Source organism: Haemaphysalis longicornis, unplaced genomic scaffold, assembly GCF_048455015.1.
Source record: "Haemaphysalis longicornis isolate Haplotype H1 unplaced genomic scaffold, Haemaphysalis longicornis Haplotype H1 scaffold_1, whole genome shotgun sequence".
NCBI classification, from domain to species: domain Eukaryota; kingdom Metazoa; phylum Arthropoda; class Arachnida; order Ixodida; family Ixodidae; genus Haemaphysalis; species Haemaphysalis longicornis.
Genome location: NW_027526203.1, coordinates 234,971,168 through 234,998,492, shown reverse-complemented (window position 1 = coordinate 234,998,492; position 27,325 = coordinate 234,971,168). Strand labels below are relative to the sequence as shown.

The window sequence follows — 27,325 nt, the reverse complement described above, 5'->3', positions numbered from 1 at the left end:
AGGTTTACCCCAAGGTAGCGGGTGATGGCCCCCCTTCATCGAACTCCGTAGAGTTGTTGGGGTTTGGTGAGCCATTCGCCTAGCCATGCTCCCTCTGACTTCGAAAGGTTGAGCTGTGCCCCGGAGAATCGACAAAATTATTCGGCCAGTGCAACAACCTCCCCCGCCTGCTCCCTCGATGTGCACACAAAGGCGACGTCGTCCGCATAGGCCAGGACCTTTAGTTCTTCGTCTCCGAGAACCAAGCCTCGGATCGACTTGGACGCTATTGCCATCCTGCAGAGAGGTTCTATGTACAGTGCGAATATAATAGGGGACATGGGGCAGCCCTGCCTGACCGACCGTCCGATGTTGATTGGCGGCCCCAATTCCCCATTCATAATGATTAAGATCTGCTACACAGAAATGACTACCAGCACCGCTGGACCACGCCGCGGGTGGAAGTCGTAGTACGTAATATTCAAGTGTACAGCGTTTAGTTCTGTGCATAACGCGGCAGACACATAGCAACTCGAGTCCGAATTTCTATCCGTGCAAGCGAACGTGACCGCGATTTGCGCTTTGCGCTTAGCACTTTGCTAACTTTAGGTACTATTGCTCAGTTTGATTGTAAGTACAGCCTCACAACCAAAGTTTTTTCTCGTAAATAACCATGAACTCGTCGTCGCCTAGTTGAGGTAGGAGCTGGGCGATCGGACGACTCATTTTTATATAACACGGCTTATATTGCCCCCGAAGATATGTCTTTTCCTCAATAAATTTGTGCTTAGAGGTGAAGACGACTTTATTTGGCATTTCATTGTAAGCTGCTTTTTTCCCCATTGTGTGTGGCACAGTACAGTATGTCCCTTTACGGAGGGAGTATACGATTACAGAAAACGGCTATAACCGCGGCTTCATTAAAACTATCCTAAAATCAATTAAATGACAGTAAGCCGCTAAGACGGCTCTACCATTACGCGAAATTCCATTTACGTTTCAAAATTACACGTTTCACAGTGAGGTTTTACATATTGGGGAATTCCCGTCTGCTGCAAATACAGGGGCTTCTACGGGAGGGAAACGGACAGCCCGTGTTCGTCTGCTTGAATAAAGCTCTAGTCCGCCCAAGTTCGATTACGGTAATTAACCAGAAAGTAGGCTCAATCGCAAATTGCAAACGACCGCGCTTTGTTTTGTGCACTCCTTGGACTGCGCCCGGGAAAAGGCATATTGTCACTAAGGTTGAGGTTCGCCACCACAGGTTCGCTGGTCATACTTCTTCACAGAGCGGAAGGGCACTGAATTTTTTTAAAGCGAAAATTTTCTTCGTGGGGCCGATGGCGTCCTGTGAAAAAACTAATGAATTTCCCCATACACTGGTTGACCAACCGAAAAGCTCTCGTAAAAAATAAAAAAAAAGGTCCTAGGACCTTCATATCTTGTTATAAAACGGCATGAGTCGCTCCTTAGAAAATGTCTTTCCAGCATTGCGTTTGTGTTGAGAGATGAAGCCGACCTTCAAAGTAACGATGTAAGCTTGGTTTTTGTAAGGTGGCTTCCCCACATTGCCTGCCCTGTAGTGAAGCATGACCATCTACGGAGGGGCCATGATTACAGGAAACGGCTCGTGTTATCAAAAGTATCCCGAAACAAATTACATGACAATTACCCGCTAAATCAACTCTACAGGCGTGAAACCGGACTTCTATTGTGGTAAAACGGTCAGTTGAAAATCGCAAAAAAAAAACGAATAGTTCTGGATAAGACCATTCACGCATCGATCATGTGAAGATCGATCGATCCATCGATCAATAGATCACGTGAAGAAGGGGTACAATAGTATATATCTTACAAATTACGTATTAGTTTTCATTTAGACCGTTCGTAAATGCGTTTACTTAGTGCTCAAAAAATCATCGCTTTCGCGCTTCTCTCAACAAGTTTCTTCGGGAACGGACGGTAAATTTTTTTTATAATTACCTTTTTTCGATTGATTCTTTTCGGTTTTTTAGAAGGTTATCTAACTGTGAAACAAAATTGTGTTTGGCGGTTCATTCGCGCGAGCTATGTATTTCGGTTGCTGAAGCCTGCAACGGGGACCGCGAATCAATGCGCCAACTAGAATTACGTTCTTATGCATGACGCCGCCAAAGGTCCGATCAGCTAGGTCTCAAACAATGTACATTTCAAGCAGATAATGCCGCTTAAAATACGCAAACGAAAAGAGGCTTGCCAGTAAACAAAAAATATTAGTTATATTAACCCAAATGTCAGATAGCTGCAGTTATTCATCAAGAAGCTAGCGGCCACTAGCGAAGCCCCAATATTGTCTGATTCACTGTCTAATTTTGTCTGCCTTCTTTTTAATCCTTCTATCGACTGCCTGAATTTAACCCTTTATAAGAATACAATCAGCGTTACAGGCATGAATACGACGGTCATTAAAGCGAAACAAGTAGTGTTATATCTACTATCAAATAGCAGGGGCACAAATAAGATCTCCGTACTGAAAGCGACCACTTTTTTTTTATTTCGTAGAATACGCCCGTTAAATTACGGATTCTTTTTTTTTTTTTCTGCAGTGCCACGTACGCGCGCCTCCTCATCGGTTAAGTGTGCTGCGCAGAGTACCAGACACACAAGGAAACATCGACGAAATGTAGAACTGGGGGTCTTAGTTCTAAAGAACTAAAACAGCGGGTGCGCTAGCTCCAGGTAGACACCTCAGGTAACCGGAAACGGAAAAAATGGTCCCGGTGACCATCTAGGAAAAAATGGTCCCATGGCCCGGCCAACGTGTTTCCTTTCAAGTTAGTCCGATCTGAACCGATCTGATGTTGCGGTTTGTTTTGTCCCTTTGCGTTTTAGGTAAAGGTTTGAGAAAGATCGAATGCTTTAATATTCCTATTAGGGGCCGAAATTAAAGCCTTTGGAGGCTAAAATCTAACAAAGAAAATTGGGTAGACAGACAGACGGACGGACGGACGCTTTGATGGATGGATGGATGGATGGCTGGATGGATGGATGGATGGCTGGATGGCTGGATGGCTGGATGGATGAATGGATGGATGGATGGATGGATGGATGGATGGATGGATGGATGGATGGATGGATGGATGGATGGATGGATGGATGGATGGATGGATGGATGGATGGATGGATGGATGGATGGATGGATGGATGGATGGATGGATGGAATGCTTTAATATTCCTATTAGGGGCCGAAATTAAAGCCTTTGGAGGCTAAAATCTAACAAAGAAAATTGGGTAGACAGACAGACGGACGGACGGACGCTTTGATGGATGGATGGATGGATGGATGGATGGATGGATGGATGGATGGATGGATGGATGGATGGATGGATGGATGGATGGATGGATGGATGGATGGATGGATGGATGGATGGATGGATGGATGGATGGATGGATGGATGGATGGATGGATGGATGGATGGATGGTAGGGCTGAGCATGGATTAAACATTTTAATGCAAGTGATTGGATTAAAACCACACAAGCGACTCCGAGGCCTGGAACCGTCGGTTTAGTGGCTTAGTCGAACACAGCTATCTCAGTGTCTGGAAGGTCATAAAAGCTCTACGCTGCGAGGTTTCGTCAGTATCGGTGAAAATTGCACAAAAAGCCGTGGGAGCTCCATCAAAGAAGCGCACAGCGTTGTCTCGGGTCTAGGACATTTCGGTGCAAGGCATATCGGTGTAGGACGTTTCCGTGCAGACATTTCGATGTACGGATATTTCGGTGTACGTACATATCAGTGTATGGATACCGTTTCGCTGCACGGACACCTCCGTGCGCAAACATTTCGGCGACCGAATTATCGTGTGCTTGCTTGTTTGAAACAGCCATTTTAATTTTTATTTTCGCTTAACATGGGTTATAAACAACAATCTAGCGCAGCGCTTGCATTTTTATATTGGTGCCGTCTTCAATTTTGTCCGGGTATTTTTAGAAACTGAAGATTTCTACATTTTTCTTTAATACCTCGTCCATTTTAGCAAGACAAACGTTCTTGGTTCGATTAACCGGCTTTACTCGAACAAGACTTTTTCGTGCCTTGGCTTCGGGACCAATTTTTCCGGGACCATTTTTTCCTACCTTGGATTTGGGACCACTTCTTCCAGGACCATTTTTTCCAGGACCATTTTTTCCGGGACCATTTTTTCCTGGACCATTTTTTCCTACACCCCAGGTACATAGTGACAGAAGGCCAATGTTTGAGCGTTAAACACTTCATAATAGTGGAGTGGGGGCATCTTTTGGCTTTTACATAGAAAATGCACAAATATTATATTTATCCTCGTGAATTTATTCCATGCTGTATAAAAGTGTCTCGGCTGTGGTCTGGGGTTGGCGCACAACTTTTCCTTTCACTCACACACATGGGCAAAAGTCTAGCGGGGCCAAATAATTGCTGTCATTATGAGCGCAACAGATACTCAAGTAATATGTTGTAGACTGTGCGAGGTTTGTCAGGATAGATCAGGTTAGTTTAGCCAAATTCGAAAAGGCATTCTCCAGCCTTTTCTGTTTTTTTTTTTTCTGTTTTCACACGTCAGTGATTTTAGCATTGCTGTCTTTCTTTTCTTTAGCAAACAGCCCTGCGTAGAAATGTACGTAAGAGGAGGCAGCTGTACCCACGGATTGCCGTAATAAAGTTTTTCTTCAGTTCAGTTCCAACACAGGGAGGGGGGGGGGGTCAGAGATTTTAATCGAAGCCGAATAATCCCAGGGATGCCTTCCACGGGGCGAAGCCCGTAACACCAGCCTCTGCTCAATAGATAAATATTTATTATCTTTTTTCTCTCGTAAAATAAAACCAATGCGGTCTTTAAAATAATGTCAGACCCCGGAAATGCAACCTCTTTTTTCGAAGTAGCCGGACCATTGTACGCTTTTTCCATATCCATGCACACAGTAACAAAAGTAGTAAAAAAATCGTACTGAACTTAAAAATAACGTAAATTCCATTTTGTGTGTCACCTTTTCTGGCTTATGTATATAGCTTTCTTCTCGGGCAGATAACTTTGCGACAAGGCGCCCTTCCAGCATAAGTTGTGTTCTTGTTATAGCATTTTGTTTGAGCAGAAGTGTCGGGAGGCAAAAGGTACACTTTAGTTAGTTTTGTGGATACGGTCTCCCGAAGCCTCCTCAGGCGGTTCCTCGGAAGGCGAATTCCACCTTCGCACCCTCGTTTTGGGTGTGAAATTGTGGTCCATGTTTCTCGCTATAGGCTTGATAATTTGGGCTTATTTGGATTTACGCAATAGTGAAGGCTTGGGCGAGTTGGGACATAATTACAAAGAGGGGAACAGCGCAACACAGACGAAGCACATGAAGAAAGTGACAACCACGAGCGCTGACTCACAACTGAAACTTATTTTTCGGCCTGTCACGTATATACGCTGACAGTAAAAAAATACAAGAAAGCAGAAATAACATGAATGTTGGTGGTAACACAGGCAACCGTCACACTACACCAACGACATGTGCCACAAACACGTGCTGAACAATCTGTGGGGCAGAAAATTAATCTCTTTTTGGGAGAGGGACAACGAGGGTACGCTCACACAGTTTTTTTTTTTTTTTCGGCGCTCTATTTCTGCAGCCTCACTTATTTCTCTGGTTATTTTATCTTTGTGTTTTGCAATGACCTGTGTTGCGTGAAAGATCGGGGCGCAGCCTCGGCAGTCTCTAGAGTGGACAGCTAAGTGGCCAGTAATCACCTTATGTGCATTATAGTTTTGTTCTTTTAAACTTTCATTAAGGCATCATCCTGTTTCGCCTACATACGTTTTCCCACAGGACAGCGGGGTTGAATACACGGCAACTTCAACACACTCTGCAAATCAGTTTTCAGGCTTAACAGAGCTGGACTATATAGTTATTTTGGTTTTCTCGACACTCATACACATGACGGAAAGCGCGCACTCTTACACTAGCCAACTCTTTCTTCGTGTGTTTCGTCTGTGTTGCGCTGTTCCCCTCTTCGTAGTTGGATTTACGCATTTTCTCTCTCACTTCAAAGTGCACCGCCGAAGTCTCTTCTTTTGATGGACGGAAGACAGAGCCGGGTAGAGAGAAAAGGGGGGGGGGGGGTTCAAATGCAGGTCGACGCCCCCTTTTCGCCCGCCGGCACCCTGTGCGACCGCCCTGGTCGCCCACCCCTAATACCGGCACTGATTAGGGTCTTGGTAAAACTAGCACATTATAAAATCCGAGGATCGGATTCAACGGAGGCGAGCTAGGGCCCGGATGGGATTGGGTTGTCGATGTCGGGGGCAGCCCTGCCGGCTGCCGCCGGCCGATGAAGCGAATCCGGATTGAAGGAGCTTTCCAAGCAATGTGGGAGAAACCGGTAGAGTACCATATCGCACTTGTACGGGCCCAAGTGGATCGGCGTCTCACGCTGGCTGGCAGACGTAAGCCATGCAGCTCGATATATGATGAAGGAGAAAGGAACACTCGGTCGCGCCCACCCCTATATCTTGTTGACCACGATTTCATTCCCGTCGCTGTGCAATCCCCTAGTTCAAAAAGAATAAACTTTTTCACATAATCAGACGAAATAAAATCGCAGTAAAGATTGATGATGTTCGTTTCCCCGAAGTCCGGTGTCGATCAGGATCCCAATCGCCCGGGCTCCGGTTGATTTGGCAGGAGGCTCGCCGGGCGATGGTGTTGAGGTTCTCGGAGATGGCGACCGAATTGATGAAGTCGAGGCGTTTGTAGTTGATGAAGGGAAACGAAGAGTTTATATACAACTATTTACATTAGGATAACTGGGTACATGAGTAATAAAAACGAAAAAACTTCAAACTTCAGCTAGATGCTAGCTCCAAGTGCGTACAAGTCACTCGAGCTTGCCAACTCCGCCTAACTCTCCTATTCTCGGAGCGTACACAAACCGCTCGAGAAACGACGGCCGGGACTCTGTTCCCGCCGCAGGACCCGTCTAGTTGCCCGGTACACAGCTGTACCCTAAATTTCCGACGCGATCCTTAAGTCTACCTCTCGCCTAGGGGGCTCACATATCCCAACCTAGCTTTAGCGTTCGAGACTCCTTGTCTCGCCGGGAACTGCCCAGCTGAGAGCTCAGACAAGAACGCTTTCTAACGGCCAAGTTCGGCCTTATAACACCTCGGTATTACTCCCTCTCGAGTCTTGGGAACGCCCCTCTAGATTCCGTACCCGCGTAAGGGGAGGGCCAAATTCGCGTAGACAGCTGTCAATCAGCCGTCTTCGGAATATTCAATAAGGCGCCACCACCTTCGGGTCAAAAGCCGGCGCGCGGACGAGCAAGCACGCGGCGGCGAGTAGTAGTAGTAGTAGAGCCACTTTATTTTGCATAGGGTTCAGGGTAGGGGGGTGGCGGAGGCCCAAAGGGCCCCCGGACGGCGAGTACACGCGACTCCGGGGATGGGAGTGAAAAGCGGCGGCTGCCGAAAGCTAGCCGTTCCGACTGCGGCGCGACACAACAATGGGATCTCGCGGAAAAGCCGCCGCGCGCGCGGCCAGACCCCTCCGCTGTGCGCTACGTCAACGATTCTCAGAACCTGGCGGGGCCGTCTGCATTCTTAAAGGGGGTTATTCCAACACCACCTAGACTAGGTGGTGTTAGTTATTCTCGTGGCATTCCCCCGTCCAGACAAGCCGTCTCCCGAACGCGCCGCAGCGAATTTGTGGCGGCCACAGCGTAACGTCGGCAGTGCTGTGCCGCTAGAGCGAGCGGCGGGGATCTTTTCTTTCACACGCGTGGCCTGGGCGCCTGGCCACTGACCCCATGAGTGGACCTTACAATCGCTATCTCAAACCAAAAGAGCCCGAACTTTTCGGAAGCAGCTTCCTTAGGGGAGTCCGTGCGTGTACACACGCGGAAGGATTCGGAAGCAGCGATTTGTGTTTTTTTTTTTGTTTTTTGCTGCTGTCTGATTAAGTACGAGTAAAGTCGCCCCCATTTTCCTCAGTCGCGCTTTCTGAGATGAATGTTCCACCGAAGTCCCTTTGGTGAGCGGATGTTTCGCAGTACTGGGCGACGACGCTTCACTCGTTCTTGGACTGTATCATTCGAACCGGTACGTTTTTCTTCTGTCATGCATAAGGAGGGGCACTCAGCAGAGAGAATCTTGTGCACTTGTGCTTTTCGCATTTAACAGACCTAGGTCAAACGTTCCACTAACAACGTTAAAAAAGCGCTCTGCAGTACGCTTTGCCTGGAACAGAACCTACCATTTTAACCCGCCTCAATTATCATGTGATCCCATGAACACCTGGTTAATGTGGGCAGCACCCAGCGTACCGAAAGGCTAATGTAAGAAAATAGGGGGCGGTTAAAGTTGTCTATGTTTTTCTTATGCCGTTATTTTGTTGATCTGTCCTGTTTTTTTTTTTTTTTTTTTTTTTACAAATCCTCTACCTTTTAAGAATACACCTACCAAACAAAATAGTTAGGCCATCAGCTTGTAATACTCTTTTTCCCCTCCCCCACGAAGGAGAATGACGCAAATTTACCTGATTCAGAGTCAGGTAAATAAAATAAATTTCTACCTTACCCTCTGTTTTCCTGGATATTTAATTGTTATACAAGCCACTCGTCCCTTGTTTTGTGTTTTATTAGACGGGGACGCATGAGATACGTCCCTCCCAAATATCTCACTCTTTATGGAAGCACCACGCACTGCGTCACTCGGCACGATAAAAAAACCAACTTAGCAAATATGGACCCCCAACACCCCATTTTAGACCTTTGAGATTGGTTGGCTAGCGAATTGTTTGGTTGGTGCAACGAGGGAAACCGCGACGGCCCAAATATCTCACCCTTTGTATGGGCACCTGAGAAATGCACCCCCCTCCCAACACGCGCGCGCGCGTTTACACACACGCACGCGCACACACACACATGCACACGGACACGCGCATGCACGCAGTCTGCTGTACAGCTCGCCCTTCAAGCCCAACCTTCATTTTATGCTTTCAGACTTACTTTGATCTCATTTTAATTCTTTGTCCTATCAGTCACTCAATGATTCGAGTTTTCTTGACCCCGGGGTTGATTTTTTTATTGCGGATTTAAAATCTTCAAACGAATCTAATCTGAGAAAAAAAAAATGTCGTAATTTTTATGGTGGACATAAAGTGACAAAAAAATCGTTTGTGTTGTTACAGTCACGTGGTTTATTCGTGAAGCAGGAAGCGCCCAGAGGGCGAAACCGAAACTAACCGCAGCGCGCCCGGGCGCGACCGGATGCGCAAGAAAGAAAGGAAGAGCTCGGCGCATTGAGGTATAGTGAACTAGAATTCTAGTTCACTGTAATTGAGGAAAGAATCGGTGCAACAAAAAAAATTCACTTATTTCCGTGGTGTGGCAGCACATGACAAGCGAGAGAAATGATCAAAAAAGGCGCGCTTTTCAAACATACAAGCGATGATTTCCATCACGGCATTTACCATTTTGAAGGTGTTTGCAGGGGACGCACATGTGCATCATTGATTTTGAAAGGGTTAATTTGATTTTAGCAGTCGAAGCAGCTTACATGACCATTTCTTGATTAGCGTTCGTGCTGTAAGCGTCCCTTCAAATTTCTACAAATATCTCACCTCTAGCGACTGCATTCCTAGGGCAGAAAAGCGCTCGAAGACGTTTGGTCGTGCTGCTGACCGCTGTGCTAGTTCAGCCAGCGCAAAAGGCGCCTCCCGCACCTTGGTTTTTCGCTGTACGATAAAAAGTTTTGGTTGGTTTTAATTCCTTAGTACCTATAATACCTTAACTGACTCTGCTCCTGCCTTCAATTGACCTTAAATTTTTCTACTAGTGTGCCAGTCAGCGAAGAGTGGCATAAGCGCTTGTGTGGAGAGCTTGATACAGTCTACAAACTAGCAAACTAAAGGCACATTCTTTCAGGCACAGACGTGTCGTGGCTTGTTTGAACTGACGACCCACCGGTGGCCGGCCGACTAAACGCTGGGCCGACTGTCGGAGGGTCGGCGAGCCGTGCAGTAGCGCAGTCAAGCCAAGCCATCTCGTTTTGACGTCATACGACCTGCCATAGGAAATCGGCAAGGAGGACTTAGAGAGGAGGACAGCATTTTCGAATTGATTTTTCGACTGAACAAATTTAAGTCGCGTAAACGGAGCGAGAGTGGTCGAAACATGGCCTAGAGACCCCTGACTACAATTTGCGCTGGTAATACCGCAATGTTTACAAATCACTTCACTGTCCCTTTAATGCAAAAGTAGATGAGAAGCAAACGGGAGAAAGGGCAATGGGAGACTTTGGCATAGACAGTGAGGCACACTGGTGGGATTTGCGGAGAGAAATAACCTGAGGTTGATGAACACATTCCTCTACGAACTAATGAACAGGAAATGGACAAGGCAAAGTCCCAACGGTTCAACAAAAAAATGAAATTGATTTCTATTTAAGTGACAAATAACCCAGGTATTGTACAGGACGTGAGGTGCTCGGCAAGAATGGAAGCAGCGATGATAGGAGGGTTAGGTGCAAAGTAAGGCTTAATCGATCTCCAATGAAAAAGAAGTAACCTTGTGAAAAGTAAACAACCCATCATGGAATCAGTCAGAGCCAGGACGCAGGAATTGAAAATAAACGAATGCGCGCGCCTAAAAGAGGAGAACGAGGATAGCGTCGGCATGTTAAATGACAGCCTAACAACGTTTAATAACGTACAGAATCAGCAGCAGGTGGGAGAAGCAACATGCAGGAAACGAACTGGGAAACTCAGAAAACGTAAAAAAATGAAAGTTTAGAGCACGACGAATCACTAACGACATTCGTGCGTACGACATGGCAGTGATCGAGGAAACGCTGGAAATAGGAGGAAGTTTAAAAGTAACAAAGAGGAAGCTAACTATCGGCAAAAACAGATGCGAGAACGGCAACATTACGCACAGCATAATAATAGTATGAAATTCAATGTCCTGGACAATCGACAGCACCCACTGAAGCTCGTTCCGCTCGCGCGCCCATCGCCTTGGAGCCTCCTGTTCCTCCGGTGCTGTTTCCCTTTCCAAAGGCGCGCTCGCTTTTGTACCTCACGGTGATTTCCTGTACCTCAAAACACACAACGCCCTAACAAAAGTGGCGTTATGGCCGCGAGATCGACAGGTAGGTGGCGACAGCGTCGCGCTGCTAGTGTGGATGCTCCGCTGAGCGGCCCGTAAGAATGCACACTGTGGGCGCGCTTGGTGCCTTTTTCCCGCCGTATGTCCGCACGAAAGGCGCAAACAAGAGTGGTATGCTGTAGTTCGGTTCCTCAACGTTCAATGGATAGCAAGGAAGCGGCAGTAAGTTTTCATTACAACGCCAAAAAAGCGACGACCCATCGGGAATCTCACAATGGCCGTAATAGTGACAATGAAGCTTGTACGCCGTGGCTCGTAGCAAGCTCGATGTTTCCAGACTATGGCTTTAAGCCTTCAATAAAAGCATAAGCAGAAACAAATCATGAAGCCTCGAACTCTGAAATTCAGTTTACAACGGTAATCTCAATCGCTTTCACTGGTAGCATACTATATGACGCATTCTTGCATTTGTGGGATGCCCTGAAATGGTAACACCACCTACCTTCCCCGACATTCTTTCTAAGAGCTTACGATATTTTTTGTGTGTTTGAAAGGCAACATAAAATTACTGGATTTTGATCAGCGCAGAGCTATAAATGTAACCGCTCTAACGGGTCTTTTGAATGAAATTTTAGCGACTCTGAAGGAAGGTTTGATGAATAACGTACGGTGTCGGATCACTTATTTACGGCTTTCGTAGTGAACTTGCAAATTGAATTGTCAACGCATGCAATACAAGCAACATCTCATGTTTAGCTAGGTTTTCGCAGAGTGACAAGCAGGTTTACAGTGTGCAAACCAAGCTTCTGGGACCTCACAGACTGAGCACAGATTTTCTGTTACGGCTGCTCTGTTGACCATTTGCGTTCCTTTTAAAATCCAACAGAAGCCTACAAAAGATGTGTTTGCATTCTTGCGTATAAGGTCGCTTACGAACCCTAAAGATGGCAAATGAAGTTGCGCTGTTGCAGATGTAGTAAAACGTTTCATTTTTATTTCTCGTTGCGAATCAGCGCAACGGGTTCCCGGCAACTACTTTGTTTTGTAAGGTGAACATCGCCTTTGTCTTGGCATTTAATTCTGGAGGATTGATTAAAAAAATGCAAGGATAAAAGTTTTCTGTGCATTTCGTTTTTTGGGGGGGTGGGTGGGGGGGGGGGGGTGCCAACGTTAAGAGCAGCGAGAAGAGAAAGCATGTAACGCGAAAAGCCAAACGTTGGTTATCAGTATTACTTACAATCGAAGGTACGCTAGGCGTCGTGTTCTGTAGCGGTGAAAAAGCAGTACTTCAACACGTATTTTCAAAACTGATTAACCACCCGCCGCGGTGGCTCAGTGGCTATAAGGCGTTCCTCTTTTGAGCACGAGGTCGCGGGTTCGATTCCCAGCCGCGGCGGCCGCTTTTCAGATGGAGGCGAAAAGCAAAAACGCCCGTGTGTACGAGATTTCGGCGCACGTTAAAGATCCCCAGGTGGTCAAAATTAATCCGGAGCCCTCCACTACGGCGCGCCTCATCGCCTGCGTTGCGTCGGCGCGTGAAACCCTACAATCAATCAAAACTGATTAACCCCCCTTTGGTCCGAGATTATCCAGGAATTGTGGCTCACCTTTTTCAAAATTGTATTGAAAGCAAGCATTGTGGGAAGTGAAGTGAAGTGAAAGAGACTTTAATGATCGCCGGCAACAGGCGTAATGTCTCCACTACGCCCGGACGTAGCCACTCATCGAAAAAAAATTAAAAAGAAAACACCAGCGAGCCATGGCACACACCCCTCACACATGTGGGCAACAACCTGCATTATATTAAGCGATTTTTCCTCTTTCTTTAAACTTAGGTCCACCTTAAGAGGTTAAGACATGACCATATTAGGCATTTGGTTATGCTGAGTGAGACACATTTCTGGACAAGGTGATTCATGTCGGGATTTGAAAATGTTATATATGAAAATGACACACGAAATGCCACATGACAGACGCGAACTCACAACTGCTTAATTTTACCGAGAAATCCCCCCTAAATACTCTTGCGCATCCATAGAAACGTATTTTAATTAATACGCAAAATTAGAAACTCAGTATAAACAACGACTGTCCAAAAATGGTATTTATTTTAGAAAAGGTACGGGAACACGATCACACAGGTGCTTGCGGGTGTAAAATTCGCCCCCGGTAATGTATGGGTGATAGCGCACGGGTCGTGGGCAGTGTAATTGTTTTTGTTTGTTTCTTCTTTCTATCGGAAACAGCGTAATTTTAGAAGGGTGTGGCAAATGCACGGGTATGCACAGGTCTTGAATTCTTACCCGTTTCGCGTACTAAACTTTTATCCTTTAAATAATCACTACGCCACCTTCCAAAAGCACCCTTCGACGTTCCCGGAACGGCAGACGGCTGCACTCAACAATAAGAAAAGTGCAATGTGTGGAAGGAATGTTTATAACACGTTTCACACTCAAGCGGTGACCACGGCGAAGATGTTTCGTGGAATTAATCCAGCGCATTAACCCGCAACGGCCGCTGATTATTGCGTTTCTAGAGGAAATGCGCAAGCAGAGGTAACTATGTCATTGCTTACTGTCAAACGAGTACACTAATTGGTTGTTTTGTCGTGTGCAGCACGCGTCTTGCGCCGCGCGCAACGTGAACAAGCAGACGACCCGAGAGCGCCATAGCGGTTCGTCCCGCCGACTGTCAAATCACGTTACAGACTAGAAAGAACGTCCGTCTACGAACACTGGGCACGCTGACCGGCTGACCGCCTTGTGTCGTCTGCGCTGACTGGGCTGTGCGGCGTGCTGTGCCGTTTCGTTGCTGCGAAGTACCAGGTTTATTTCAACTCCGGCGTTACTTTCACCGAGAGTATGGCATCTTTGAGTCGACGAGGAGCTCAGCTCTTGGTCGCTGCTGTTGCTGGCTGGGGCAGCTGCCGAACGTACGACCACTTCTCGGCCAAAAGTCAAGTGCACGCCGCCACACTACTGCCACCTCCGCCTGCCAGTGTACCGGTGCAACCGGACGAAAGCGCGAGCCGTCAAACGCAAATCATGCGCTTCGGCTTTCCCGGCACAGACTCTGTCCGATTTCTTAACGACTACGTCCTCTCCTATGACCGTAGGAACAGAACGGCACACTGGGTCTTCGAGCACCTCACAAAGGAGAGTCTGGTGAAAAACGACAAAGTGGATAGATCCAAGTGCGAATTCCATGAGGACCCTCTGATACACCCATACTTCCAGTCGCGCAACTCGGACTACAAGGGAAGTGGTTTCGACCGCGGGCATTTGGCGGCTGCCGGCAACCACAGGAAGTGCCAGCTCGATGTTAACGAGACGTTCTTGCTCAGCAATATGGCGCCCCAGGCAAGTTGCCCGTCTATTCTGCCCGTCTATTCTTGCCCGTCAGGCAAGTTGCCCGTCTATATATATATATATATATATATATATATATATATATATATATATATATATATATATATATATATATATATTTTTGCACGGCCATGCAGCTCCTAATTACGGTTATAAAGCTGTGGACCTTTTTTAAAAGCCTTTTACGGGAGGAGCCAAACTTACGGGTAATATCTTTCAAAAGCAGCGCTGCCTTTATCTGCTGAGGCTACTCACAGCCTACTTTACGAGAGAAAAAAGCCTCAGGACTGGGCGGGATAACAGTGAAAAAATAGCGATTGTTGGTGCACTCACTCATGATTAATAGTAGCTGTAAACTTAACTGTACCACTGGAACCAAGAAGAAAAAAAAAAAAACTGGGCGATTTGGTGTATTGTTGTTGGCTTTGTGTTTCGTTTTCCCAGTCCCAACCTGAAGGTGGCATTTACTCCGCAATTGTTTACTAATTCATCTGCGCTAAGTTATTTTGGTTTGATGGTAGTGGAAAATCTGATTCTTGTTTGGAATATAACTGCTTGTGAGCAGTTAGGTAATACAAAGAAGAATCCCGAGAGCTGTGTCGCCGGTATGCGCGCCTTCTGTCTGCGAGCATCCCCTAGTTTCACCCTCTCGCTTTGCCATGCACATTGTTCTGTGTGTTTTGCAGCTCGTCTATGTCCATATTATTTCTGTGTGTCCTTGTGTGTGCCCTCTTTCTGTACCTTGTCAAGACCCGTTGGTTTTTTTCTGTTGCAGTGTAACATTTTGTTTCTTTCTTTCTTCCTTACTTGTAATTATGTATTTATTGATTTAGTTGTCACGCTTCCTCAGCCCACCCTGTGGCACACTAACGTAAGGGAATCGCCTCCTGTATTTTTTCAATGCCAAACGCATCAGCCCCGAGCGGCCAACCAAGCCCTTTCTTTCTACTCCGGCCACTCTCCCCCAATTGTTAACCTTCCCAGTGCTTTAGTCACGCGACCGGTTATTCTTGGGCGGCGTTTGGTGGAAAGTGGCAACGTAGGAAAAAACGTGCTCGGCCGCGGTGCTGAGGTTCTTATTGCTGGCCAGAGCACCGCTATTTCAATGGTCTCAAACATCGGTTGCCTTGGCAACCAAGCAAAAGCTGCTCTTGAATTCATTTATGCTCTGAAACATGACCGAGGGTCCCGGTTAATCTCGGGGCCCCACCTTACAACATGTGGTGAATTAGGCATCTCACTCACTCCCATTGTAAAGCGGACAATGTGTTTGGCTTTGAAAGAATACAGGAGGCGATGGTAAGGGTAGCCACCTTTCCGTCCAGCCGTGCACACCACTAATTGGACATGCTCTTTGCGCTAATAAAACTATGACTATGACTACTTGCAGCACCTTATTAAAATTTTCGTGAAGAGATAATAAAGGTATAAGTAGCCTCTCTCTCCCTCCCTATCTCTCTTTTTTTTTTTTGTAATGTTTGTTGAATACAGGGCACTGTCAATAGGAGACTGTATTGTTGTCAATCTTGCACCTGGAATTAATGCATGTAAAAACTTGGGGCACAAGGCCAAACTCAAATGCAGTGAAAAGGGCAGGCATAGATTCAAAAATAGCGCATTCCAATTTTTATGCACTTCATGGCTGTAATGAATGCTAACCACAGCTGCCGGAATTGAGTGACGTGTAGCTTGATGAAAATCAGTTGGTGGATAGTACACCGCAAAAGACCGCACGCAATGACAAATTATTACGAAAGGTGTACCTTGGAAGCACCAATACACACTGAATCCAGCATGTGGGGGAAAATGCTTTTTCGCACACATACAGTAGGGAATTTCATAGGTAGCATATGCATCCAATACTTAAAGTGCACCAATTTTGTTTTCCTGCACATAATAATTTAGTACTAGCCTCATGTCACTTCACAGCGAAGTGCTGCAAGGTGTCTGCAGATTGCTTTACTAAATGTCTTTGCAACTCTTTTCGTGGCAAAGGTTTGAACTTTGCTTCGAAGAGAAACCAGCAAAATGCCGCCAGAAATTAATTGAAATGGACTTTGCTGCTGCTTACAGTATCAAAGATAACAGGCTGGAAATGTATCGTCAAGATATTTTATTGCAGCAGACCCAGCAGTCTGAGCACATTTTTTGTTCAATTCCAAGCATTCATGGGAGGCATCCTGCGCAATTCTTACTTGGAGGCTGTGTGCAGTAGAAGGGGAGGCGATGCCCTTGTTCCATTACAGTATGCCTCTTCTCGCTCACTCTCGGTGTACCGAGGAAAAACACGGTGGCACGATGGTAGCCTCTTGCAAATGGCTGAGAGCGGTGTCCTTAAGGATTGCGCACGCTTTGGTGCAGAACGTGTCTGTTGTACATGCGGATTCACAGTGCTAAACATGCACACAAGCACAGAGATAAGTGTCGACAGCTTGCATGATCGTCGAAGTATCTGGCGCAGTAGATAAGTTTGCTTTCTTAAATTTCTCACTAGCAGAGAGCAGTTCTGATGAGAAGGAAGAGGGCACCACTTACAAAGAATTATCAAAGATGCCCGTGCAGTGACAGTTTCAGGCAAGAGGTGTTCTTTTTTCATTTATTTTTCCCTGACAGGTTGGCAAAGGATTCAACAGAGATTCCTGGAACAGGCTAGAAAAGCGGGTTCGAGCCTTGACAAAGCACTACAAAAACGTATATGTATGCACGGGCCCTCTCTATCTGCCAAGGTAAGTCCTTAGACATTTTTTCCCACTGTGCTATTGGCAGAACATGTGAAACAAATGTTGGAAAAAAGAATGGAAAGGGGGCCACACCTTACTGACTGCAACTGTCGTTGCCTGCCCTAGAAGCTGTAGGAACGACAAAGCTTACAAAAGGAGCTCTGGCTTTGATGCCGTCCCTTGCACACCTCGGTTAGATAAAAAAACAGGAGCTGACATAAGTTTCCTGAATAACCTCAAATTGACGAAAAATTTGTCCCACAGACAATTCTCACAAACTATCAGTGCTTCGAAAAAAAAAAACTGTTAGGGTGGTTCTTTGCTTTAAAAGCAAAGTTCCCATTGTCATCATCATGAATCGGTGAACAACATCACGTTTGAAATGTTGGAATTATGGGGATACATTAATACCAGGCTTCGTGTGCATTCAAAATGCAGCCATCTGTCTTGCGCTGTTGCTGTGTTTTCAAGCGCCATGCCAGCCATACTACTCGCAGGTTTACCCTCACATCGCTTTCCTTTACGCGTTTAGGCATATGATCAGGTCGAATGGTCATTCGTAACGCACCTTGGCTATCGCGAAAGGAAGACAAGGCAGTATTGCGCACTTTGGAAGGCACCAATGGAAACGAATATTGTTGGCCTCTCTTCAGTTCTTGTTCCCTCGAGTTAGTCATATTCACCTGGCATTTGATCTAAGTCACAAAATACTGAGCTTGTGAATGTAAATAGTTTTCTACAGTAACTTCTTTGAGTGTAGTGTAATGATTTTACAACTTCTGACTTCCATTTAGCATCCTAATTATTAAATACGTACGTTAAAGGAATCATAAAAATAAATTACAAGTTTAGTTCATTCAAAAGATAGCCAAATAATTGTAACGGTAATTGCAATTTTATCATAGACATCTAGGAATTAAGCTGGATAATAAGGGAAGCAAATAAAAAGTGAGGAATTGCCAGTCACTTTGTCGTATTGCCTCTGTTACACCACAGGGACTAGTTAAACTGTGGTTGGAGGTTGCTGACAAAAGCTACCACAAATAACTGTGATTGCGTAATTGAAGTGGTCCCTGTGGTTATGTTCCACTGCACTGCTTGGATTCTAGAATGTAGCTGGCACATTAATTACCCCGGTGTGTTACCGCACCAATGATGTCACTGCTTATGTGTAGCGGGAAATTTAAAAGCTTCTCACTGTTTCTCAGTTGCTTTTTTATTATTTTTGGTGAAAAAAAAATTAAAATATTTTTTGGGATCAAAACAGTTAATTTTCTAGTTCTTTTTGAATAATTCAAAACTAAGATGTAAGTTGTCTTCGCGGTCACTTTAAAGGGGCCATGCAGACAAAACACAAGTTTGGTTCATTCGATAGATTGCCTCTTGAGAATCATACTGACACCACGTTTAACTTCGCCCAAATAAGCTATATAATTAGGAAAAAAGGTTATGGCCGTGTGACCCATTAGCTCATTTCCCGCAACAGAATAGATGATGTCATATGTGACAGCTCTGCGATTGGCTGAGGCCTGCAGAAGCAAACGCAAATTAGGCAGGGCTTATAAGCTTGCCGAGTGAACTATTTGCACTTAAATGTAATGCATATTCATTTTACAGCACTAAAAATGGTGGGGTAAACAATGAAATTTACGAAAATACACGTAAACATAGAAGTACCGACGTGCACTGCTGTTGGTACTGAGCGCACTATGCTTGTTGTAGCTGCACAGCAGCCTGGCGCTTTAGGGTTGTCTCACATGACACTGGCTTATTGGTGTAAGCGACGTTGTCTTACGTGAGCCTGTTTGTCGAGCATACCCCATGTTTCACGAAATGATTACTTTCTGCCGTAACAAAAGCAAGCCAGGAGCAAACACAGTCAAAAATAAAGCAACGGCGGACAACGGTCTGCGGCTGACTATGGTAGTGCCATCTCGGAGGACTGACGGTAAGCAAGGCTGCAGAGCGTAATGACGCACTGGAAGTTCATTTGAATACCTGCCTTCATGACATCAGGCCAGACATCATGAAAGCACACGATTTGGCGTGAGAATGAAAATTTTAATCGAAATAGATTGATTTCTCGGTGAATACAGCATTGTTTGCTGCCAGACAAGCGCTCCAAAACACGAAAGCTTTTGAATAAAACAAACTTGTATTTTGTCTGCGTAGCCCCTCCTTTGAAGGAGTATGGACAAAAAATTGTTCCAATTTTGGCCGCTGGGAGCAGGTGCAGGAGGCTTTAGGGCTCCGTGTACATAACATTTTCCTGTCCAAGCTAGACACTAGCCTTGCATTGGCTTGCACCCAAGGCCACCTACCGCACCCACCGATGCACCGGTTCCCCCATGGCTGAATTAAAAATTAGTCCCACTACACTCAGCAGGTCTGAAAGAGAGAGAGAACAACTTTTATTATGAGCATTGATCAGAAGATCATGTGGGAGTGGTTCCCTATTCACGGGAATCCATTGGCCATCTTGACCACGGCTGCCGTCCCGACGAGGATGAGCTGAAACTGCCCAGGGATGGGAAGGTGGTGCTGGAGGGGACAAAAGACACCACAAGCCCCACCAAAAACTTGAATTTGTGTTTACTTTTGCCATGTACAGACTTGCTGATTTCGTCCCTGTATAATATGCATGCCACTCAGAGGGAAGGGGCGGACCACTTTGAGTTTGATCTGCTGCAAGCTTTTATGCCACACATCTGCCTGGACGTGTTCGACGTCACAGGGCGGCTGAGCCACCACTTTCCGGCTTCTGATTATTGCGGCCTCAGCGTGTTCAGAGTCTGGACGGGCATCGTGCTTATGCTTCGTTAGTGGTCTCCTTCTACTGCATTCACTTTTTTTTTCCTTTATGAGGAGGCTTCACTGTGCAACACACAAAATGAAAAAGCCAGCTTACAAGGAACCAAGCTTACAATGATCTCCTTTAGGTCGGCTTCACTTCTAAGCACAAGTGCATTGCTGAGAAGGCATCTTTCTAGGGGCCATATGCGCCGTCTTGTGTCAAAATCTGGAGCGCTAGAGGCGTACAAGTGGCCAAAGGAAGAGTGTGTGCATGCAGCGCGAAAAGAGAGCATGCACAGTCAGCCATGGCATGTGCAGATAACACCGGCTCGGGAGCTGAGGGAGCAAGCAACTTGTCTTGTCGTACGGGTGCAAAAAAATAAAACTGGAATTAGCCTATGAGAGCTCCGCTGTGAAAACAACCCCTGCTTACTTTAGTGGAGTACACTTTGTGCCCATACCGTACTGCTCTCTTTATGATGTAGGTTTTGCATTGTGCAGTGCTGAACCTTTTCTCTCTCTAAACGAAACTCCTGATAAACAGAACGTATTTTCCTGGCTTTTCGAGGTTTCGATAGTGGCAATCCACTGTGTGTGTATGTGTGTGTAATTAAATGGTGAAAAAAAAAAAAAAAACACTTTTGCAATGTAATGTAGTTGCGTGTACAGTTCCCTGTCAAATTATTCCAACTTCAACTTCTTAGGTTATTTAAAGCTGATAAATATTAAGTCATATTGTACGCAATGACAAAAAATGCAATTAAGTAGAACCCTTTAAAGGGGTTCGAGAGCGTCTAGCTCATCCTTCAGGCCGCTAGGAAAGCTTCATGATGGACTCGTACAAATGCATCTGCTTCTTGCAGGTTGGAAAGTGATGGAAAGAAGTATGTCAAATACCAAGTCATTGGGGCCAACCATGTGGCTGTGCCAACGCATTTCTTCAAGGTCGTAGTTGCAGAAACCGAGAATGCAGAGTTTGACCTGGAATCCTACATCATGCCTAATGCTGTTGTACCAGATGACACACCACTGCGGTCCTTTTTGGTAAGGTTTGAGTTCGTTCACTGGAACTGCGCATGTGTGTCCCACCCCTTATCCGCTTGGGCAGCCGAGAGTTATGGCTACTGTTTACCAGAATCAGGATCAGAAATATTTAGTTTATCAAGAAAATAAGATACAAAAATAGGCGAAAAGTCATCTGGATCCATAGCTGACATGGCTGGTAATGGATCCATGACATAATATTCACAAAAAACAATCCAACACAATAATACAAAGATAAAATACAATGTGCACGAGAAAAATATATTGTACAAATTTAACACGGTGAAGCATAAAGCTCAGGCGTGAAATATTTTTTAAACCAATGAGTGCTATGTCTGTTTTGGTTTAATTTGACTCGTATATTATTTATTAGTTTGGCTCCCAAGAAGGAAATATATAAATTGTGTATTTTTGGCAAATTTGAATTCCTGGTATCTAATATAGGTTGTATGAAATTGAATGACCGGTTAGGTGTTTTTAGCATTAATAAATTCGTTATATAATATATAATTAGTTTATAATTGCTAGGTTGGTCAGCCCATTCGTGTGTATGTGTGCCGAGGTTGTGGGAGCCAGAGAAAGTTGCGGCACAGTCAGGTTCGATTAAACAAACAGTGCTTTTACTGGACGGGCATTAAATACAAGCAAAGCGGACAACAATTTCAAAATGCTTCAGACTAACATGGGCGCTTGCAGGTGCAGCTACCAGCATGGGATGCGCAACAGAGGAACAGCATGCCTGTTGCACTCAAAAGAAGAGCAAAAAAAAAAAGCCCAAATGAATGATGAAAAGCTACCCTTAGTGCTCCAACCCAATATGGGATACGAGCTTTCCTACACCTTACTGAGAACAGAAAAATGCTGGGTGGACCCTACACCAGTGAACTCTCCACTGCGTGCTCTGCACTCCTAGAAAAGCATGGTACAAGACATCCCAGCTAAAATTCAACAACACATCTCGATGAACACGTGGCGGCCGTGCTGAGCAGATCGCTTGTGCATTTGGGGCCGAGTCGCATGCCACAGGCCTTCATGCCCGCCACAGGTTGGCAAGTCGCCGTGTGAGCTTACCAGTTGGGCTTTTGCTACGAGTTACCACCCCTCTCCCCCCACCCCCTGGTGCCACTTATTCGTGGTGCGGCTCAGGAAAAACTGCCCCTATATCGGGCGTTCACGCTTCTTTTTATCCATTGCTGCCCAGACATAGGAAATGCGATGATTACACTTGTTCAAACTGGTTCCTCACTTCCTACCGCTGTGCCAAGAAACCCGCCATTCAAGTGCACTGGAAGGGCCGTGGACCAGTCAGGCAGCATTTTTTTGTCGAAGCGAGAAAAGAGAATAAAACACACACACATAGAAAAAAGACAGTATATCCCGCGTGTTGAGAATGAAGAAGAACCTACACAAAATGGCCAATGCACCAACAAAAAATTGAGCGCACTGACCAGGCATTTGGGACAACATAGGACATGTTTTATGGGGTTTTTTTTTTTGTTCATAAATTTTACAGCAGTACTTCTTGTGGGAGAGGGCTCAATTTTATTGAAAATACACTTTGCTTTGTATATTTCACACTGCAGCAACATTAATATAGCTGCTAGTGAGTTTTCTTTTTTTTTATCATGATCATGGACCATGGTCATGGTTCACCTTGATCATGGTCCACCCGCTCTCAGTTCATTACATTCCCGGTCCAAGTCCATTTCTTCCTCTTCATTTGAGCCGTGATGCCTTCCACCCAAGCTTGTTCTGCGATACAGGATGTTTGTTTCCTATTCCTGAGCATTACTTCTATCGGCCTTCTTTCTATTGCGATTGAACTGACCTAAGTTTTCCTTCAAAACGTTTAGTAATGTGCCAAATTTCCGCCCCGTAAGCCATCACCAGGAGTATGCATTGGTTGTTGGTTGTGTGCCTGTCTTTTTAGTAATGGAGGTAGTCTAGTGTTCATTACTTCAGAGTGTTTTATGCTAATTCCATGCCTTATTTGCTTCTTGTGGTTTGGATTGGCATTAACAACTTTCCCAGGATAGCTACTATCACCAACTTCATCTAGTATACCATTGCCTAGGATGAAGGGGGAACTTTCTGCATGTCTGTAAACATTAACTTTTTTAACATTATATACTTTCAGTTTGTTCATATCTATATTTAACTCTATGACTACCCTTTCTAAGTGCAGTTCCTGAGGCATCCTTTGCAGGTCTCCTCTCGAATCACCGGACAATGCAGTGTTATCCACAAATCCCAAGTGCATAGCTCAAACGTCATCCATTCACTCTGATTTCTCCCATTCAAGCTTCCTGAATACCCCCTCCAGACAGGCTGTAAACGGTTTGGTGTTTCACTTCCTTCCTGATCAGAAACTTTTCACTCTTGTGAAAGATTATCCTGCCCATGTATTCTTTGTATAGATCCTCCAAGAGTTTTAAGTTCCTTTCCTCTGTTCCCTGGTCCTTCAATGATTCCAGTACTGCGCTAGTACAGAATCAAATGCTTTTTTTTTTATAATCTATAAATGCAATATGAAAGGGTTTATTTTACTCTACCCATTTCTCTACTATCTGATTGACGACATGGTCGTGATCCATTATTGAGTAGCCTTTTCTAAATCCTGCCTGCTCTCTCAGTTGCTGGAAATCTAGGGTGTCGCTTTTGTGGTTAATCATCACCTTTGTAAACAACTTGTAAATAAACCCTTATGCAACACCCCCTTTGTGGGATTTTAAGGAACTGAAATGAAATGGAATGAAACTACTTGTGTGGGTCCAAGAACAGGCTGATGGGTGTGCAATTCTTAACCTCTTTGACATGTCCTTTCTCGTGAATGAGCATTATGTTGGCATTTTTCCAGGCTAGGGGCACCTTCAAAGTTCTGAGGCATTCTGAGAGTAATACAGTATTGCAAACTTTGTGTAATATCTCCACCATCCTTCAGCAGACCCTTGGTTGTGCCATCATTTCCTGCAGCTTTTCCTCTCTTCATCCCCTGAAAGTGCCTTTTCTACCTCATCTTTAGTTGCTATTGGGACTTTTCCAGCCAAGTTATTCGTTACAGTACTGTCTCTTGATCTGACATTGCTAGTGTACAACCCAGCATTAAATATTTCTGCTACGCTCATGATCTCGTTTATGTTGTGCTTAATGTCACATCTTGAGATTCTGAGCCCACACATTCTTTCGTAGCCAATAGCAAGCTGCCTCTTAGCTGCGTTTTAAGGGGTATTCACACGAGAGAGAAATCCGCCGTTTCGCTCCTCGGAGTGCGCGCCACGTGACCCCTACGTCACGGTTTCTCTCCGGCGCACCGCCTCCGATGGGAGATCGGAGCTTCTGCTCGCGAGCTACAAACCCTCCGACGCTCGGCGGCGGAGGAGGCGGGATTTCGTCTGCTCGTCGGGCAGCTGGCCGCGGCTGAAGTTCTAGAGCGGTTGCAGGCACTCTATTTTCGTCGGACGCGAAAATGCGTGGCGCACATGACAGGCCCACTGAGGGAGCCGCGTACACCACCAGCACGGGTGCTTGGCGAGCGGCGGCCGCGGCCGCGAAGTGGCGCAGGCCGGCGCCGGTAGCTCGAGCGACAGCTTGTTATTGCTCCCCAAGGCGCAAACAAAGCTGCGTATACGAGAAATGGGGTAATGATGTGATGGAAAGTTGCTTTAAAAATCGTCACCTGAGCCGCTTGCCAGAGCGCCGATCGAATATTCGCCGCAGTGTTAAGCCTAACATCACTATGCGGGCCTGTAGGTGGGCCGGCCGGCTGCTACCACGTCGCGCGTTCTCTGCGCGCGGCAGCACCTGCATCGCGTCGCGACCAATTTTTGGTCGGTTGACAAGATCAGTACGTATGAGCTTAATAGAAATTGCCGCCGTCGCGGAATCGGCGGTGCTACGGCAGCTCTGCTTTAGAGATAGGCGACTGCAAACAGTGATGTCCCTCCGAAAGTCGCATCCTCCGTGTGAGCGAAGGAGCTGGCCGAGCGGAACTCCGCCTGCGGTGACGTCACGACCTCCCTCGGATTTCTCCGCTGAAACGCTCCGTCGTGTGAATACCCCTTTAGCTGCCTTAGCTTAGCTCCCACATTCTTTACGTTTTTTTCTATCTTTGTCGTATCGTAGGTACAAATGTCACAAACCGCACCTCCGTAAATTTATTTTGAAAGCTCCCCCAATTTGATTTTCTCTTCAGAATAAAGGATGGAAAAGCAAGCGTATCATACAGCTTCATACCAAGCACTTACAAGGTCAAATTCGAACAAAGCATTTTGCTGCAAATGAAATATGCGTGTACTGGTATCAGAATGTTTGTTCAAAAAATTCTTATGAAACAATAATTATTGCAGGCGATTTGTCTGTTTTGTGGGAAACAATAACTTTTTTTTTCCTTCTTTTTTCGATGCATCCAGGTCCCCATCGACAGCATTGAAAGGGCCTCGGGACTACTCCTGTTTGACAAGCTTGACAGAACCAAGTTCCGTCTCATTAACAGGAGGTGATGGCTGCATGGCCGGGTTACGCCAAGTGCCCCCTACGTGGTCTCCTCTGCAGCAGGACAGCTAGTTCAGCGGGTCGAGTCCACCACACTGCCGCCCCTTGGTGCTACTCCAATGTTGGTTCATAAAGTGGGGCAAGAATGGCCTCCTGCTAGTCAAGGAAAGGGTTGGCAAAAGCTTCTTCTAAGAGCATTTGCGTACGTGTCTCCAACTACTCCATTGTCTGCACAGGTTATTCACTTACAACAATTCCTGGCAACCAATAAACAGTTTTGTGCAAGCTGTTGTGTGCCAGCTTGGTTTTCCCCCAAAGTTTTGTTTCAGGTTGCGTTGTGCCACGCACGAAGCTAACAGCTTTCAGCACATCCACATGCAGGCACATTTGCACAATTCTGTGCTTTTTTTTCCTTGACCCCAGGCACCAAGGCAGGTGTGCTGGAGGCGGTTGACTGTGTGTGTGGGGGGCAGGAGATAATCCGGGCCTCTTTTACTTCAAAAGCTGCCCAGGCGCCTTTGATGCCTCGAAACATGAGCCTGTTTGGAATAAATACTACTATGCCACATTTTGCCATATACATACCATGGCTGCAGGAGGGTCAGAGACAGAGTATAGGTACCATAGCATCAAGCACTGTGCTGCAGTCTGTGTGGGCACATTTCATGTTTTCGTTAACCTCGTGCACAGCACTGCCACTGACTGCACAATTGTTAACGGAGATGTGGCACGGCGTACCTTATCGCAGCTTTGCTCTCCCACCAGACACGAGAGTTCGTCAATATTCAAAACTTGCCAGGTTCTATACACCGGCGCCTCTGCTCCCCGACTGGTGGCTTCTCGCCCTGATGAGCCATTTCCCCATTCACTATCGGGAGCAGAAGTACCACATGTAGAACTAATTTCACAGGTGTGAACAGCGCTACCGTAGGTTCTGACTCCCAGGCATTGCAGATACAAGAACTTCAAGCGGGCTGCCTAGTTCACCACGGCAGCAAAGTGCAGCTGCTTACACTATCAACAAACCACCTTCACTGCCTCACTTCTCAAACTGCAAGACGTGAGCGCCATGCCATGCTCTGCATGCAGCCAGCGGGGCCCAAGCTGCAGGCCCTGCAGGAGTTTTGTGCTTGTAGTTGTGGCCTTTGGCTTCACCATCCAGCCATTTGCTTTCCCTTGCCCCCAGGACGGCTACTCGTATAGCTACCTCTACCTAGTCCTCCACAGATGCGCTGGTTCTCAAATGAAGGTCCACAGCCCTCAATGATTCCATGAGGGCACATGAGGGTGTAATGTCCACAAGCCCCACTGCGACACTCTCCTTTTTGCCAAGCATTGCCACCAACACACAAAAAAGTGGATTTCCCTCGTAGCGCGTCACCCATAGCATGTGCTTTAAGGGGCCATGCAGACAAAACACAAATTTGGTTCATTTGAAAGATTGCTTCGTTATAATCATACTGACACCACTTTTAAAGTACTCTTCGCTCAAATAAGCTACATAATTAGAAAAAAAAAGGAATGGCCATGTGACCCACTCGCTCATTTACCGCAACAGAACTTATGATATCATACCAGCCAGCTCTGCGATTGGCTGAGGCCAGCAAAAGCAAATGCCAATTAGGCAGGGCTTATAAGCTTGCCTAACGATTTATTTGTGCCTACATGTAGGGCACATTCTTTTTATAGCAGTAAGAATTGTGGGGTGAACAATTAAAGTTACGAATGAACACGTAAACTCCGAAGCAGTTGTGCAGCTCTTTGCCAGCTGACACCACTAACACAGCTGTCGGACGCGCTAGACTTGTCTGCAACAACACTGACCAA

The 27,325-nt window shown here is 45.9% G+C and overlaps 1 protein-coding gene across 1 annotated transcript; it reads left to right on the top strand.

Moving 5' to 3' along the window:
• The first annotated feature begins 13,803 nt into the window (after positions 1–13,803).
• On the top strand, positions 13,804–25,783 carry LOC144142855 (endonuclease G, mitochondrial-like). The gene is made up of 4 exons (XM_077674660.1): positions 13,804–14,441; positions 17,064–17,176; positions 20,827–21,007; positions 25,417–25,783. Exons 1-4 carry the CDS (start codon positions 13,944–13,946, stop codon positions 25,504–25,506), a joined length of 882 nt encoding a protein of 293 aa, XP_077530786.1. The 5' UTR covers positions 13,804–13,943; the 3' UTR covers positions 25,507–25,783.
• Positions 25,784–27,325: the final 1,542 nt, after the last annotated feature.

What these genes read in the sequence shown, in the direction of transcription:
- LOC144142855 (XM_077674660.1), top strand. Translation starts at nt 13,944, where the DNA reads ATGGCATCTTTGAGTCGACGAGGAGCTCAGCTCTTGGTCGCTGCTGTT. An exon ending in TCAGCAATATGGCGCCCCAG is followed by an intron (nt 14,442 to 17,063) that starts GCAAGTTGCCCG and finishes TTTCCCTGACAG; the next exon opens with GTTGGCAAAGGATTCAACAG. An exon ending in CACCACTGCGGTCCTTTTTG is followed by an intron (nt 21,008 to 25,416) that starts GTAAGGTTTGAG and finishes CGATGCATCCAG; the next exon opens with GTCCCCATCGACAGCATTGA.